The sequence below is a fragment of the Sardina pilchardus genome, chromosome 18 (assembly GCF_963854185.1).
Source record: "Sardina pilchardus chromosome 18, fSarPil1.1, whole genome shotgun sequence".
NCBI classification, from domain to species: Eukaryota; Metazoa; Chordata; class Actinopteri; order Clupeiformes; family Clupeidae; genus Sardina; species Sardina pilchardus.
In genome coordinates this window covers 18199013-18217256 of record NC_085011.1, presented here as the reverse complement: position 1 = coordinate 18217256, position 18244 = coordinate 18199013, and the positions used below count along the sequence as shown (strand labels likewise).

The 18244-nt window shown below is 45.7% G+C and overlaps 1 protein-coding gene across 2 annotated transcripts in view; it reads left to right on the top strand.

Annotated features, from left to right (window-relative positions):
- Positions 1-11028: 11028 nt before the first annotated feature.
- slc8a1b (solute carrier family 8 member 1b) overlaps positions 11029-18244 on the top strand; it is a 93264-nt gene continuing 86048 nt past the window's right edge. For both annotated transcript variants that reach the window (XM_062519574.1, XM_062519573.1), the window contains exons 1-2: positions 11029-11295; positions 12737-14613. In XM_062519574.1, the coding sequence (XP_062375558.1) occupies positions 12767-14613 (1847 nt within the window). In that variant the 5' untranslated portion in view covers positions 11029-11295; positions 12737-12766. The remainder of the gene's footprint in view (positions 11296-12736; positions 14614-18244) is intronic.

Below are 18244 nucleotides of genomic sequence, written 5' to 3'. Positions count from 1 at the left end.
TGGCCTGGATGAGATAAAGTTTTTATCAAAATTTTTGCTTGCATTAAAAGAACACAAAAATCACTCCATATAGTCATGAATGCTATCACAAATTAGAAAATATGGTTGTGGCTGATGGTGACTCTCAAGCCATACAATGTGTGCATGTTATTACAAACAAAACACAATATACACTACATACAGTGATAAAGAAACAACTAACATGAAATGTTTGTGGCAATGCAAACGACAAAAACTGACATTACATAGCCTACAATTTCGATTTATGAGAATATATGTACAATACAGTATTTGTAGATTTGTCGACTCATGAGGCTGATGGCATGTGTCTGGTTGTTTTGGAATACAGGGTTCTGTAGCGTTGAAGAGTTAAAAAAAAAAAAGTTTGCGTCGAGGCTGTAACGATTTTCCCTGGTTCTTGAGGAGTACTGGAGGCCGGGTACGCAAGGAGAGCACTAATATTTTGTTATGCTGTCCTTACTGTTCGCTGCAGTCTGTCCCCATCCTGTTTTATGGCTGCCCCGGACAAGACTGTGATAGATGTGCACAAGACGGATTCGAGGACCGCTCTGTAGAACTGGCTCAACCGCTACTGTTGCAGGCCATTTACCTCCTCAACTGACACAGCAAGTACATCCTCTGCTGTGCCTGTGCCTAGACGTGATGGCTCTCAGGTCTCTAGAAATGGTAGTTCCTGAAATATTGTCAAATGTCTCTCCACACTGGTCTCAGAGCTGTGTAATGATGTGGGAGTGAGCAACAGCGCTGAGAAGTGGCTCCTAAAGTCCCCTGTTCCTGCAGTAGTCATTCAGCCTCCGCCAAAATGCAGACAATGCAGCAATCCTGGATGAGTCAAATGACTAAATTGCCATCTGCAAAATTATAACAGCAGTATAACCGCTGGGTCCTTGGAAGTGAAGTTGTTGATGTAGACGGAGAAGGTAGACAGAGAAGGTCCTAAAACATTTTTGAGGTGGGTGAAAAGTGGTGTTTAAGGTTACTGTTTGGACTTTTTACCGACATGTTGGATTTCTGGAGGACAATCCTATCATTCAAAGAATCAAGCACAGGGCAGGAAACAAGTTAAAATAAAGCAGTAAAAACAATGCAATCCCATCTCTGCCCAGGGAGTACAGCATGCAAAGAAATCAGATAGAAGAAGTCAGAATAGAGAACAAATGGCTTAAGTGGCAGACAGAGTTGGGAAATAGCTTCTCACAGAGAGAGGGGAGAGCTCACAAGCTCATTAGAGAGCAACATTCAATTTCTTTTTTGTTTTGTTTTAAATAAAAATAATATGCAATGTTTACATGCTGAAAAGATTCCTTGCAGCCAACTGTCCCATCAGGGTTTGTGGACTGGTGAGTGTTTTGGGACAATTCTTAATCTGAATGACAACAGTTGAATTTATTGTACAACCAACAATAAATCAGTTTATTTTTCTGTCAATGTAGCATCGACTGTATCCACTAACCTATCTGCCTCTGGGACATTCTCTACATCAGTGGTGATCCCTGTTGTGAGGAAATGGATTTAGTTCTTATGGAGAATATAATACAATTGTCATTGTGGTGCCCATGGGACAGACCTTTTCAATATGACCTAATTCAAATGATGTGTTACAAATACTGTGTGTGTGTGTGTGTGTGTGTGTGTGTGTGTGCGTGCGTGCGTGCGTGCGTGCGTGTGTGCGTGCGTGCGCATGTGTGAGAATTATATTTTCCGCTTTAACCCTCTCTTCTAAAAATACAGAGAATAAGCAGGAGAACAGGGTCAGGGAAGGAGAAAGGCCAGGGCGAGGGCATAAAGGTGGGATTTCAGCCTGGATTTGAAGGCAGGAATGGAGGGGGCAGATCCAATATCCGGGTCTGATTCCAGAGACGTGGCGCAGCAACTGCAACAAGGTTCAACGCTCAAATTGTTTGACACTAGCGCTGCTAACACTGCCACTCCAACTGTTCCGCTGCCGTAACCATGACGAACAATAGGAAATGTTCCGTTTGCTGCTGGTCAATGTGATGCCTGCCTAAAATGGTCATCTGGCCCGCACATTTCGCGAGAAGCAAGTTGCCCTGAGTTGTGTTATGGCAACACACCACAAGCTACCCCCTGCAGGCTCAAGCCATAGTGAAGGACAGAGATACACAAACAGACCTTCAGCACGTTTTTCACCTCTGCCTCAGCAGGTGCATCTGAGGCTCACGCACTCAGTCTAGCACTCTATCATAGCTCTACAGGCCCCATGAATTTATGACAAATGAGTAGCCAGCATGACACACACATGAATTTGATCACAAATGAGTACGTACACACACACCCCCACACACACAGACACACACACGCATGCACCCCCAAACACACACACACACACACACACCACACCACACCACACCACACCACACCATATCACACCACACCACACCACACCACACACACAAGTGACTCAAACAAGCCCATCAGGAGTGTGGCGACATGCGGTGTGCTGTGTCGTACGTGAGTGGCATGTGATTGACAACGTGTGCCTGGAGCTCAGCACGGCTGCGCCCTACATCGCTGTGGATTTTCTCATTAAAGCGGCGAGAGCCCCGAACCCGTGCGGTGAAATTTATGCGCCGTCCAGGTCCTTTTCCTCGCTGTCAGCACACACCCGGCTGCTTTCAGCCAGGCTCGTCTTCCAATGAGCCTCGCAAATGCAGACAGAGCCTCCTTTTGCTCTTGCCATGTCTCTTTCTTTCCTCCCTACTACCTCTCCCTCTCCGCTCTCTCTCTTCTTTCACTCCTTCTCTTTGCATGTCCTCCTTTTCTCTCCCCTTTCCCAGTTCTGTTCCTCTTGCTCTCCTTCTCTCACTTTCTCTTTTCTGCCCTTTTCTCCCCACCTCTCTCTCCTTTCCTCTCTCTCCCTTCATTTTTCTTCCCTCTCTCTCTCTGCTCTCCTCGTCCTCCTCTCTGTCTCTTTGACAGGTTGATGCGCCGACCGCGGGCAGGTCGGACGGTCTTCAGGCTGCCACAGGCTAAGCCGAGCCCAGCCGGAGTCCTGTGCGCCGGGTTGTCTTCCTTCCAAACGAGTCTGTGATTTAACGGCTCTATCATAAATCACACGCCATGGTAGGAGCTACCCCCGGCAGCCTCGCTGTCACGAACCCGCCCCACCTTTCCCGCCATCAGCCCTCTCCCTCCATCCTCTCTGTCTCCCCATGTTTCTTGAAATGTCAAATTGGACTTTCCCTGCCTGGCTCCACGAGTCAGAGTAATAACCTGCCAGTCCACTTTTCCTCCTCCTGTTTCTTGAATTGGTCTCATGCTAGCCTTTTGGTTTTTGTGGCAGTTTTGATCTCTACACCTCCGCAGCTCGAGCCAAGGTTTCAATATTCAAAGACCATACAGTACTCACTGAAATAAATACAAATCTGTAGCCTGATTGTTTTGTGTTGAAAGTCAGTTTCAGATCAATTAAATCAACACAATGTAGTTATTTTACCTTAAATGCAGATTAAGGCAAGGCAAATTACTGGGCAGATATTGACTTGGAGCTTTATTGGGTCGAAGCACAGCTTCTTGGGAGCAGAGATTTCACGCAACATATGAGTATCTTGTCTCACTTGCCACAGCACAGACAATGTGGTACTGTTGACAATGCTAACCATTATAGTCCCAAGTCAATACCTGCCCTGGAAATCGCCTCATCTTAATCTGCAATGCCACAAGAAGGAGTAAGACAATGCATGCACGGAGACAAAAATGCTTTTGCTTACTTATCTAACTCGGTAAAACGGAAACCTGTTCCTTTAACCCTTACTATAACATCCCCTCTACTCTGTCCACAAAGCGGAGTCGTTTTTTGGGGGCCTTATTGTCAACAGTGTCAACAGGCATGTCTGTTGATTGTTTACAGTGAACCAGCAAAATAAAGTGGGACTGTGTCCTCATAGGACGGCCCCTATGACCCTTCAACTCAGTGGAACAGGAAAGGTCACTGGCTTCAGCATGAGGTGTTGCATCTCATCGGCTGCTCATCATCTCTGACTCACAGTTCGGTCAGACCTCAGCTTCAGACTTGGCTGAAGGAGTAGACGTGTTTACAGTAGGTCAGCACTCTGAATAAACAGGAACAGAAAGCCTTCTCAAAATACCAAGGCCTGGTTTTCCTGAAACTTTCTTAATGCTATGATGTTTGTAAGATATACTTTACACTCTACCGTAAGGGTTTGACATCTTCCATGAAATGCTTTTAGGTGCTTGAACAACTTCATTATCATAGATGTGTTCCAACCATTGTTTAATCCCTAAAACTCTTCTTAGTCCTTGAAAGATACATCTTCACATGTTCATGAACAATGGCAGATGGCAGTCTATTGAGACCTCACAAAGGCTGACACCTGCTTTCATGAACTGAATGGCTTTGCTGTAATTTACTAGTCACTGGGAAACAGAGAGAGTCTCAAAAACAATCAGTTAAATATTTTACAACCAGCAAAAGGGCCAGGTAATAAGCTGATTTGCTAGGGCCCTTTAGCAGATGTGCAAAGCATGTCCAATGCTCTAATGTGCAGTGAATTTCCAGTTTGGGTGAAAACACTCAATATTTCATAATATTTAGATTGGCCTGTTGTCTTTGCTCGGCACAAATTTCAAGTCGGAAAACAGGAAGTTCATCTCATGGTTGCATTTCACACACACACACACACACACACACACACACACACACACACACACACACACACACACACACACACAGCAGTCCAATTAAACCCCTATTTGGCATCCTGAAAATCTGCTCGGCTGAGCAAAGACACAGATCCAGAGAGAAAAAGTGTAGCGGGCTATTTTTTGGTTTCCAATCGTTTACATGATCATACTGTATATGCTTTTATATCTCATAGAGTTTATGAAACTCCATAAACAGTTGATCACAACAAAAGTATCGTGGGGACTCCTGGCACGACCCGTCTCATGAGGTGTCTACTCCCATGAGGCATCTACTCCCCTGCTAGCTCCTCGCCTCTCCAGCAGCAGGAAGATGGTGCGTCACCGTGTGTTTATGTAAGGAGGTCGCCGATTCATCGTCCAGATTGCTGTGTGTGTCTGTGTGTGTGTGTGTGTGTTTTTTATCATGACGTAACATATCAAGGCACATCAGCATTGTCTCACACACGGAGGAAGTTGGTCAGTTTCTCATGTGTGCTAAGCGTATTTAGTTTTGGTGTCTTTTTTTACATTTCATGAAACAGCTTGGCCTGCTCTGGACTGAGTGTCACAATTTCGCTTTAAATTATAATGCAGTGTAATGTATTACACACAGAAGAGATTGTTCTATAGCAGATAGATAGATAGATAGATAGATACTTTATTGATCCCCAAGGCCTGTACAATATAAGTGACTCCATGTTATGGCCTGGACTATGATTGCCTGTTAAATTTTGAACTTGTAAGTCATAATTTACTATTTTGCGAATGTGAAATTATATCAGAGGGCAAACTGTAGAAATCAGTTTGCCATTTGAAATGCTATGCTGAATTCAGGAATTTAGAGCATAGGCCTTAAAAACTGTAGGGCGCCATACATGTTCAATATCCCAAAAGGTGAAGGAAAGCAGTGTATCTCACAAACACATTCTAAATACGGGGATGATCAAATCAATATCACACTCTGTAAAATCAGAATTCAGTATTTCACATGCCAGCTCACCTTATTTGATTCACGACAACAGACTTCATGCACGGTAGAAACTGGCCTACACTTGTGATGTGTCTCCCCAACAGGGAACAACACCCGGCAGGACAATACCTCCCTGCTCTGACCACATCTCCGCCTGCGGACAGCGACAAAGGAGGTGACACTCTCCCCGCGGTCACAGGAAGTAGGCCACACTGTCCCGCACCTGAGTGGAAGGCAAAAAAAAAAAACTTTAATAAAAATGAAATAAAAACAAAGCAGCTGTTCCTCCCTTCCCACTACTGCTGAACTCACCTCACCACGAAGGTACTATATTTAGTGCTTTCCTCTGTCAGCCTGCAGCCGCGCATGGTGCGCCGTCTAACGTAGCCTTGGGTGGCTTCTGCTGCTTGACTGCTGTGCTCAGGTTGGAGAGCTAGCTAGCTGTGAGCGGTTCTCACTGCACCCCGTTTTTCCCTGAGCTCATGAATCAGCCCAGGGCTTCCAGTGAGACTATGACGGGTATACTGTATGAATGACTGTGAGCCCCGCGGTGTAGATCAGGGGTTCACACAGCACCACTGCTGCAGGCTTCAGCAACGCCGGTACATTTTTTCCTTCATCTCCTCCCTGCTCCACAGAGCTGACTAAAGGGCCGTTCACACCAATAATGATGACTATAATGATAACTAAACAAATATTGTTCTCGTTAATATGAATGATAACGTTCACACATAAACTATAACGATAACGACATGAGGAACGATATCGTTGGAGATCACTTTCTGAGCGATTTTGAGAACGACAAAAAGCTAACAGCCAATCAGAACCCATGATATTTTAGCTATCACATTCATTAACACGAGGAGAGACATTCCTTATTGTAACCAGTATCGTTGGTATCGTTCTCACCAGTGTGGACGCTTTTATCGTTATGGTTATAGTTATCGTTATCGTTCTTGGTGTGAATGCTGCTTAACTCTAGATCTGGTTCTAGCTCTGGCCGAGTCAGAGTAGGCGTACAAAAATAGATGGATGTAGATGAAGGAGAGATAAAAAAAAAAACATAAGGCGGCCCTGAGAGAAGGATATGGATCCCCTGACCTCTAGCAAAGGTTTTACAACCCTGGGTTGACCTCTGTGTGAGTGATATACAGTGCTTTGGATAATGCTCACAGATTGCAAGGGTGAAAAGCTAATCCTGTTTTATATTCCCCAGAGCTATAGCGGCATACAACATATTATACTTGGAGCAGAATTTATCTATAATGCCTTTTGTGAGTGGTTGCTGCTGTAACTTCCTGTAGGTATATGTTTGGAAGCAGAACTTTTGCAACGTTTCTGTTGCATTGCAATGTAGTTCTGCAATGTTTTTTTGTGATGAAATAAACTCAGCCTCAGTGGCCATGAACAGTGAAACGGGTCCGACAGCCTGCCTCTAAGCAGGAAGAACCACTCCGGAAACTGTTAAGGTCACCACTAAACAGGGCCAATGAGTGTGTGTGTGTGTGTGTGTGTGTGTGTGTGTGTGTACACGGGTGGGTGTTTATGTTGGGTGTAGAAGTTGAAGTGAAGTGGAAAGACATGTGAATGCGTGCATGTGTGACTAAGCTGAAATGACTAGATCTGATGTGCTGACATGAGTTACAATGAATATGTGTGTGTGTGTGTGTGTGTGTGTGTGTGTGTGTGTGTGTGTGTGTGTGTGTGTGTGTATGTGTGTGTGTATTCATGCAAGTGTGTGCGTGGAATACATAAAAAATCTGAAGACGTTACTCACCTTTGGCAGATATGAACCATGTTGCATGTTACAGGGGTATGGAGTCATCAGCCTTGTCTCTATGCATTTGATCAGACACAGCACTCACAGCGTGCGTCACCAAGAACACTCCATGACTCTGCAACAGATCGGGCCAGGGCCGGGTCAGATTGGGTTGTCTACATCACATCTATGTTCCAACCACCTGCTCTGCTAACAGTGATATTATTTACTATACATTATTTTAATATATATATATATATATATATATATATATATATATATATATATATATATATGTAGTCTAGTGCATGCAGATGAACTTCATTCCGGAACACATGGGGGGAATGGACCTGAACTGAACATCGCAATCTGGAAGAGAAAGGGAAGGTTGAAAGCCTGCTGCAAACTAATGGCACACTAATAGAGTCATATAACAGTTCTGAAGTCAACGCTTGTGGCAAAGAGAAGAGAACTGTGTGTGTGTGTGTGTGTGTGTGTGTGTGTGTGTGTGTGTGAGAAGCCCATGCTGAATCTGCACTTCTCGTCCTATTCTGATCCCATGGCCATACAGTATTAATGCATGCATCTACAGTAGTTCCCCATTCATAATAATGCTAACTATGAATGGGGAACTACTGTAGATGCATGTGTGTGTGGGTGGGTGTATTTGTGGAGAGGGACTATAGAACACATTGAGCATTTAAAAGATAAACTGGATTGGAGCCTCTCACACACAGGTTTGCATGTCCTTCCTTTTCTTTTACCACTAAAGGGTTTCCCCTTCCTGCAGGAGCTCAGAACAGCTCCCCCTCTGGTTGATAAAGTACAGGGAAATTATTCTTAATTCTTCTGATTTGGACTTATATTACGGTCAATATTTGTCAATTCATGTGTGTGTGTGTGTGTGTGTGTGTGTGTGTGTGTGTGTGTCTGTGTGTCTGTGTGTCTGTGTGTGTGTCTGTGTGTTTGTATGTTGTCAACAGTAAGAAAAGAGCTCTTTTGTATATGAAAGTAACAGAGAAGGGTTATAGCCAGCCCCACATATCAGTTCTGCTTATTGAGGGGTCATCAGGGTTGCATTAACAGAGATCAACTCAATCATTAGCTATAGCTAATGTTTCTGTAAGGTTATCTCTGTGTGAAACTTGCTTAGGCCAACAAGATATTCTTATCAGTGTGTGTATATTGCATGTGTGATTGTGCTTGTGACTCCATGTCTGTGTACAGTATGTGTGTGTGTCTGTGGGTGTGTGTGGATGTGTGTGTAGAGTGAGACAGAGAAAGAGAGAGAGATAGACAGAGAGAGTGAACGTACAGTACATACAATCTAAAAAGTAATAGTGTTTAAATGGTTCTCTCTACATTGTATTGAACCATTACATCAGGAAAAAGGTTGCCTCGATGGTTCTTTGAAGCACTCAAAAGGGTTCCTCTGAAGCATCGCTCTGAAGAACCGGTATTGGCCCCATCAATTTTTAGAGTGTACATGTGATATGTGCTTGTGAGTGGGTGTTTAACACACTCTCTCTGCCTGTGTACCCCACTGATAAATATCCCACTTAGGCTAGAGCTTCTCCTCATCCTTCATATCCTAGACGCTCATGCTAAAATAGTCACCATGGTAATCAATATCAACCAACCATTGAATATCAAGCAATGTTTTCAATTAGCATGCAGTTACAGTGGGATTGTGTGCACCTACAGTACAAAGAAAAGGCGGGCTATGGCAGTATTGATCATAAACTTAGACTGTATTAATTACAATACTTTTCATGTTTCTTCCCTCCTTTCTGTCTATGCCACAGGCCATGACTTATTGACATGTGCTCAAGAGAATAAAACAAGAACCGATGAGCAGAAATGGCTTAGAACACAAATATTCCAAAGAGTTTATAAGGCTTCATTAACATCTGCTGACAACACAAACACAAGAAGTGATTAAATGACAATTCTGCTCCGTCGAATCACTGTTCATTATGGAGATGGGTTTCTCCAAATAAGTTGGCCTCTATTTGATAGCTTGATCAATAGTTACTGAAGTGAATATTTAAAGTGAAACTACACCTGGAAATCAATATCAGGCTTACTTAGAAGAGCATTAGACGAACACAGATGGTGGTATTTGATATAATCCAGAGCAGCCTTCAGTCTTGAAGCATGTGTCGGTGTCGATGTCATTAATTGTTAAAGTGAAACATTTTGATAGGGGGGCATTCAAAATAATGACCAAAGAGGAACATTTTACAACCCAAACAAACCCATCCACAAACCCATCCACAGCTTTACACATAGGCTACACCTTTGCTGTTTCTCGTTTGAGCTACACCTTCAAGGGATAATGGATTGGTTTGATATTATTTTGTTGAAACACATGGATGCAATGTTAGAGCTATTAATCTGTTATCTATGGTGAATATATGATTTAAACTATAGCTATTTATATATTGTAATACATTGGCCTTTACCACCAAAAATGTCTCATACAGTCACAATAATCAAAACAAACGACAATGGCCATGGCCCTGGTTGGAAACTGAGTGATTCTCCTCATGTATAGTGCAAATTTGTTCCAAAACTAGGGCTAGTGGTGCCTTAGTTATATGCCTCAAAATTGTGAAAATGACCCAAACCAAGTAGTTCAATACTTTAAATGACCCGAAGCAACCCACAATATATTGATATACATGTGAGCCTTGATGCGACATGATGATTCAAATGGTACACACTACAGTAGGCCTACATATGTCGCCAAGCTTGAAGCGTCCTCTTAAGTAAACTATCTGCAATGTGCCACATCGTCTTTGATAGACGTGAAGCTCCGTTGCCGTTTTGTCGATCCTTTGCCCTTAAGCCTGGAGTGTTTAAAACTGTCACTCAGGCTCGCGCTTTGAGAGTTCGACGCGCGAACATGGAAAAGCTCTCAGTCCATTTAACCGCGTGCCTTTACCCTGCGTCTTTTTCTCAAGAAGCTGTATGACCAAGAATCACCCACCCCCCACCCCGAAACGAGAATATAGCACGGCATTTAATTCATTTCAGATGCCAGTGCCGTGTAAACAGACGGAAACGACAAACAGGACATGTTCTGGGGCAGGACATGTTGATTGTTATTAGGCTACCTGCCGGGTCTGCATCTAGCCTAGACTACTAACTGGAGAGAATAGCAATGATTAGTAAATGTTAACATGATGTACATCTACACAAGCGCCTGTGTTCACATGTGACAGCTGTGTGTGTTTGAGTGAGAGAGAGAGGGGGTGGGGGGTGACAGATGAATTGTTCATAGATAGATGGGGCCATACTTCAGGTTAGAGTTGCAGTCATACCGGCTGTGAATGTGCATAACATTCTCGTCCGCCCCAAAATTAAAGTTGCGCGTGTATTTTGTGTGTGTGTCTATCAGTGGATGTGTGTGTGTGTGTAGAGCGGGGGTGTGGGAGAGACCCCGGCTCCTCTCTGCTGCAGCCCAGCCTTCCCGTCCGATTGCGAAGCTCCGCGGCACACACTCTCGCTCACTCATGCACACACACATGCGCGGCACGCACACAATTCCACACAGAGCTTGAGACGGAGAGAGGGACCGAGAGAGAGAAGGGGGAAAGAATGAGGAAGAACTCGCACGCACCTTTTCGTCCTCCCAAACGCAGATTCGCTGATAAAGCATCTGTTATCTGATCTTTCTTTAACCGGTCGTGGAAAATTCGGAGTGTATGGGAATTTGGGAGTGTTTTTTCGTACTCGAAAGGGTATCTCTATCTCTCCTTCATCTCGTATAAAAAGCAAAGCGAATGCAAGCTACTCTACTGTCCATACGCATTCACGCGCCTTCTCTTCACTACTGCTGACTTCTCCGGGAATCTACACGGACTCCAGCAAAAAGGTAAGAACCAGTAGGCCTATTCTACTTGATATCCACTATGTGCAGTCTATTTGTTTTGTTTCGCTATGAGTTTATCAGCAAGTTTTTGAATATTCTTGGCGCTACACGCGTCCGCAGGCTGGACTAGAACGGCAGATGTGTGTTGAGGTTGATGCTTGCTCCCTGGCGACAATGTGGACTTTCGAATTGGTGTAGTTAGTAGATTCACTTAGCCTACCCTAGTAGCACAGTCTCTTAGTTTATAAAAAAATCTTTTGGATACCCTCTAATGTATGCGTTGCGGTGTCTTCAGCTCGCTTTACTCTTCGTACTTCATGTTACAAGATGTTCTCCTCCACGTGTAAGTTGTGTTAATCAGGACTAGTCATGGCGAAGCTCAACCGGCAACGTGTGCTCCCAGAGCCGCAGCCTCCTTCTCGGACTGTAAAGAGGGGTAAAGACAGGGGTCCCGGAGCCAACACTGAACCCCTTCCCTGTACGTGGTCCCAAACACGTAAAGAGGATCACTACCGCATTGTTTTTACCCTGGGGAAGATAATCTGAAACAATATTTGTGTAACGATGATTCATAACGGCATGATGTTAAATACAAGACACCGGCGCAGTAATATTACTACAGTGAACAATAAACATAATCTTGTCAGATAATAAAGGATGGAAAACCGAAATATCTGTGCGGGAGTAAAAAAAAAAAGCAGTCATATCACTGCATCCTAAGGAAGCATCACCACGGTTGGCACATTTTTACCAGCCATAACAATTTACACCGTGGGTTATACTACAAACAGTAGGCATCCTTATGATGATTTTGTAAGCAATTAACCGTTCCCTCTTTTTCAGTTCATTTTTTTGGATGTCCTGCCCTGTTTCTGTCTGGCCGCAGCGTTGTAGTCAACGATGAGACAATGAAGCCCATGATTCAGTGGATTTGATGTGAAACCTCTTCTGCTGATGCTGCGTATGAATATGTGTAAACGGGCGAGCGTGCGTGCGGGCGTCCACGCGTCAGAGTGCATAGCCTATCAGCCTTTGCAGTTGCCTGGTAGTAGCGGCTGTTCATCTGTCGGGTCCTCGCGCGTTCACCTGCCCCACCCCTTTCACTGCTCACGGTCTGCATACAGACACTCACTGAGGCATCGTGCTAAATTGGGAAAACCCTTACATTTTTACAGGGTTCTTTTTTTGTTAGCACATATACCGGTAATGCATAATATTCTTCAATGATAATAAAGCCACTATCTCCACACAAAAATGTGAAGGATTTCCCCTTGCCACCCATATTTTAGGGCCTGTGTTTTTTTTTAATACTGTTATTATTATTATTATTTTGGATTGTCTGCATATTTGTTACTGCTTTGATTTCATTTTAGAATGCAGGGTTTAGATGCAAATTAAACATGTGTTTTTATGTTTTCAATTTTCCCTCTCACTCTCTCCATAGGTTTTGAACATACACACCAGTCCTAGAACAATGAGGCACTCCGAGGCTTCTCCCTTTATCTCTTTGGGCTTGAGGTGTTTGGTCATTGTTGCCATCCTCTGCTGTAAGATCCCATGTGTGACTGCGGAGGATGTCACTTCCAGCTCAGAACACTCTGTACCCCTCAACAACACCTGTGGGGAGGATGTCGTGTGTCAAAAGGGTGTCGTCTTGCCAGTCTGGCTTCCCCGTAACCCTTCTTTTGGTGACAAGGTAGCGCGGGCGACGGTTTACTTTGTGGCTCTCGTCTACATGTTCCTGGGCGTCTCCATCATTGCCGACCGCTTCATGGCCTCAATTGAAGTTATCACGTCCCAGGAGAGGGAGATCACCATCAAGAAACCCAACGGCGAGACCACCACCACCACTGTGAGGATCTGGAACGAGACCGTGTCCAACCTGACCCTCATGGCCCTGGGCTCTTCTGCCCCAGAGATCCTGCTGTCAGTCATCGAGGTCTGCGGCCACAAATTCGAGGCGGGCCAACTTGGCCCCTCCACCATCGTGGGCAGCGCGGCGTTCAACATGTTTGTCATCATCGGGATTTGCGTGTACGTGGTGCCCGACGGGGAGACGCGTAGGGTCAAGCACCTGCGTGTGTTCTTCGTCACGGCCTCCTGGAGCATCTTCGCCTACCTGTGGCTCTACCTGATCCTGGACGTCATCTCCCCGGGCGTGGTGCAGGTGTGGGAGGGCCTGCTGACGCTCTTCTTCTTCCCCATCTGCGTGCTGTTCGCCTGGATCGCCGACCGCCGTCTGCTCTTCTACAAGTACGTCTACAAGCGCTACCGCACCGGCAAGCACCGCGGCATGATCATCGAGACCGAGGGCGACCGGCCGCTGCCCTCCAAGGTGGACATCGAGATGGACGGCAAGATGCTCAACTCGCACGCCGTGGACTTCATGGACGGCTCGCTGGCCATGGACCTGGACGACAAAGACCTGGATGAGGAGGAGGCCCGACGGGACATGGCCAAGATCCTGAAGGAGCTCAAGCAGAAGCACCCGGACAAGGAGTGCGAGCAGCTCATCGAGCTGGCCAACTACCAGGTGCTGAGCCAACAGCAGAAGAGCCGCGCCTTCTACCGCTGCCAAGCCACTCGTCTGATGACGGGCGCCGGGAACATCCTGAAGAAGCACGCGGCCGACCAGGCGCGCAAGGCCGTCAGCATGCAGGAGGTGCGCAGCGACGCCGACGCCAACGACCCCATCTCCAAGATCTACTTTGACCCCGGCTCCTACCAGTGCCTGGAGAACTGCGGCACGGTGGCGGTGACGGTGGTGCGCCGCGGCGGGGACCTGACCCAGACGGTGTCGGTGGAGTTCCGCACGGAGGACGGCACGGCCAACGCCGGCTCCGACTACGAGTTCACCGAGGGCATGGTGGTGTTCAAGTCCGGCGAGACGGCCAAGGAGATCCGCGTGGGCATCATCGACGACGACATCTTCGAGGAGGACGAGAACTTCCTCATCCACCTGAGCAACGTGCGCGTGCTGTCTGAGGGCACCGAGCCTGGCAGCGGGGAGCCGGCCGACGAGTCCACCACGCCGACGGCCGCCGCCAACCACCATGCGGAGATCATGGCCTGCATCGGTGCGCCCTCCACTGCAACCGTCACCATCTTCGACGACGACCATGCCGGCATCTTCACCTTCGAGGAGCCGGTGATGCATGTGAGTGAGAGCGTGGGCACCATGGAGGTGAAGGTCCTGCGTACGTCCGGAGCTCGCGGAGTGGTCACTCTCCCCTACAAGACCCTCGAGGGATCGGCGCGCGGAGGTGGCGAGGACTTCGAGGACTCCCACGGCATCCTGGAGTTCCAGAACGATGAGATCTTGTAAGTTGAACTGATTTTTTTTCCCCGTTATTTTTGTGACTCCTGTCAAGCTTTAGTTTGCATAGCTATGCATTGCTATTGCATCTGTACTACTGGGCTTAACATAAATATTTGTGACATCAATTGATTGATTGATTGATTGATTGATTGTATGTATTTTCTGGAGACATGCTGCAATATGCAATACGCAGTGATGCAATAGCGATGCATTGCTCAGATCATGTTTTGAGAAGCATGTGTTTTGTTGAACTGTGTGTATTCTGATACTGCTTTATGCGCTGGTCTGGGATGCATGTCGATTGTCCGTTTTAATGTTTTACGTCATGATGGTGATGCATTCATGACATCACGATGCCAAGGAACGCCGCCGGAGGAGAAGTTTTTTGTTTTATGTTTTATTTTAGCCTGCTTTTTCTCTCTTCCCTTTTCCTCCTCCTTTTTACTTTTCTCTTCAACCATCCTGCACTCCTTCTATGCCATCTTTCATGGAGCCTCTCAAGCTGTGCTCAGCCTGGAAGTTTAATCGATTTAAGGAGCATGACCACGTTTAATTTGCGTTCGCATTAAGCGTGTGAGTCTTTGGAATGGCTCCGCGCTACATAATTGGTTATTTTGGGTGTCCTCAATTTAAGCTCGTACTTCCAATGTGTTCCGGTGAAGTTGAGGCATGATGTAACCACTCGTAATGCATTATGCTCTTCTGTTGTGTGTTTGTTTATCTTTTTTTTTAACCTCCCCTAAAACAGGAATGCTTATTAAAACAATATTAGCTGCACCATCAGCTGTGTGCTGTTTTAGGATCTGTCCCAGGGCAGGGAGGTCTTCCGTGGGCTTTATGCTGGGTCGCTGTTGTTTCCCCTTTGAAAAACGGGAAAAACAACAACAGTGGAGGATTTATTTGCACTGTTGTAAATTGGCACCACCGAGCAGCCATTGATCAGCTTGCTTATTCGGCTGTTTTGTGTATGTGAATTATCACAGGTTGTTACGGATGGTTGTGGATTGATGTGCTCTAGTATGTATTGTGTGTGTGTTTGTGTGGGTGTGTGTGTGTGTGTGTAATAGCATTCTGCCTCTTCTAAAAGCTTCAAAGCCGTCTAGTGTTTCCATTTTTCTCTTCATCTCAGTCAGGCCTGGTCAAACATTAGAGCGGAGTACAAAAAAAATCGTCTGAGCATCCCCAGCAGTTCAATCCAAACTGTGTGTAAGACGAGTGAAGTGACTGAGTGAATGAGAGCCCCTGTGTTTTAAACAGATTCAAAACAGATGTGGAAGTTCAAACTTTCCGGGCCCTCAAGGCCTGTCACATAGTTTCCATAGCATGGAGCAGCGAGTGCCGTTAAGTGGATTTTAATAACACTCGTTTAATGAAAATGACGGACTGATGCTGGGGAGGCCGGCCCGACCCGGCCGAGACGGAAAGGGAACAGCGGAGGAAAAGAAACCCCCAAAAGGAATGGAAAGGAAACAGGAACTGATTTTTCATGTTTGAATTTATACGAGGACGACAGGGGCAATGTTGTGTTTCTGCGCGGTTCAAATCAATGAGTGTTCTTGAACCAAAGATTTTTCAACTGCGCTAGTTCCAACACCTGTAAGGGGAACGGAGGCTGAAGGCCTTACGTACTGTTCCCAGAGCAGCAAGTGAGTGTTTAATTCATCAAAACCAATCAGCTGTGTCAGTTTTTTGAACGTTGCATTGGGTACATGAGGCATTGACAAATTGAGGCATCATTCCCAATGACCACCTTATAGGCCCTCTGTGACGTTCCATGGCGAGGGCAAAACAGGGTAGCTCAGGTCTCTCCAGGCACGAGAGAGAGAGAGAGAAAGAGAGAGAGGAAAGAGAGGGAAAGAGAGAAAAAGAAAGAGAGAAGTGAGCAGCTCGCCCTTGAACACATCCCAAATGCAACGAGGACGTTATGCTCTGGAAAAAAAGGAGGAAGGAGAGAGGGAAAAAAAGAAAGGAAGAAAGAGAGAGGGAGAGAAAAAGACGCAGCCCAATGAGAAAATAGATGATCTACATCCCAGCGCCAGAGGCTAGCTCCGCCCTGATTCTGCAGCGAGGGCCTCAGCTCACTTTGTCACAGAGTGAACGGCACAAAAGTTTCCCTCTAAGGTCTACTTGCTTCCCTCTCGCTCCTGTCGCTCTCAACCCCCTCTTTTCCAGGGTAATTTCACCGCCGAATCACTTTGTGAATAGGTCAGCTGCCAAACTGTGAAAGAAAGCCCTGCAGAAACACTGTGATGAGTGAGTATGTGTGTGAATGTGTGTGTGTGTGTATGTGTGTGTGTGTGCGTGTGCGCATGTGTGCGTGTGTGTGTTTGTGTGTGTGTGTATGTGTGTATGTGTGTTCATATATATCTGCCAGGACAAGGCTCCTTACTGAAGGAAGGACCACACTGGGTCCGTAAATGTGTCCGTAAATGCAGAAATGTTTTCACAGTAATTGAACATTTTTCAGTAAATTGAATCATAATGGCCAACAGTCCTCATGGTGGAGTGTAGCATGCTGGTTATTCTCATCGTGTTTCAGCGAAGACGAGAAAGTGTAAAATTGATTCATTAAAGCAACATGTAACTGTGTGAAATAATATGACTCCCTCCAAGCGACATGGCAGAGATCAGTCTGGGTCCCATACCGTCCTTAATCAGCTGAAATTGCCCGGAAAGACATTTATGTTCATCAAAATGTCAGGATGTAGCTAGAAGGGGAGCATGTATGGTTTTATTTGTGTGTATGAGTATAGGTTGTGTGTACACAAGCATCGCTATGTGTGTATGTGTGAATGTGTGTGTGTAATATGTATGTATGTGAGAGGCGTGATGTTTTTATCTTTGGAAGGCCTCCTGGTCATGAGTCTCAGTGGGTTATCCAGGTCGCTGATGGTTGAATGCAGGAAACTCGGGGGAGTTGTGGGTAATTGAGTTTTTTGGGGACTGTTGCCTGTGGTTATCCCAGCAGCTTAGCACCAATAAGAATTGAGAATGATCCAATCAGAGTCACTTTAGTGTTCCAGAGTTCTTGCCTCTCTTGATCTAAGCCTCTGTGATAGAAAACTGGTGAAATCCCTTACCAGAGAGAGATATCTCATAGATAAATAGACAGACAGACAGACAGACAGATAGATAGAGAGAGAGATAGAAAGATAGATAGATAGATAGATAGATACAGTAGATAGATAGATACATAGATAGAAAGATAGACACATAGAGATATTTTGAAAGAAGGAGAAAGGGAGAAAGGGCCAGACCTAAAGGCAGATGGAGTGATGAGAAAGTGTAAGATAGTGACGATGTGGAGGCGCTGCGCTGCCAGGGAGGGCTGGGGAGATGAGCTGGGGACAGATGGAGAGGAACGGCGAGTGAGGGGAGAGGAGGGGGGACTGTGGAGCGTCTTGATGTGTTAATGGGTTTTGTCTCATTAAAATGTGCTGATGAGGCCTACAGGGCCTCTCTCTCTCTTTCTCTCTCTCTCTCTTTCTCTCTCTCCCTCTCTCTCTTGTTCTGTCTTTCTGTCTCTGTCTACTTCTCCCTGTCATTCTCTCTTTTAGTTCCTCTGTTCACCCCTTTTCGTCCATCTCTTTCCCTTTTGTTCTGTCTTTCTCTCTCTGTCTACTTTTCCCTGTC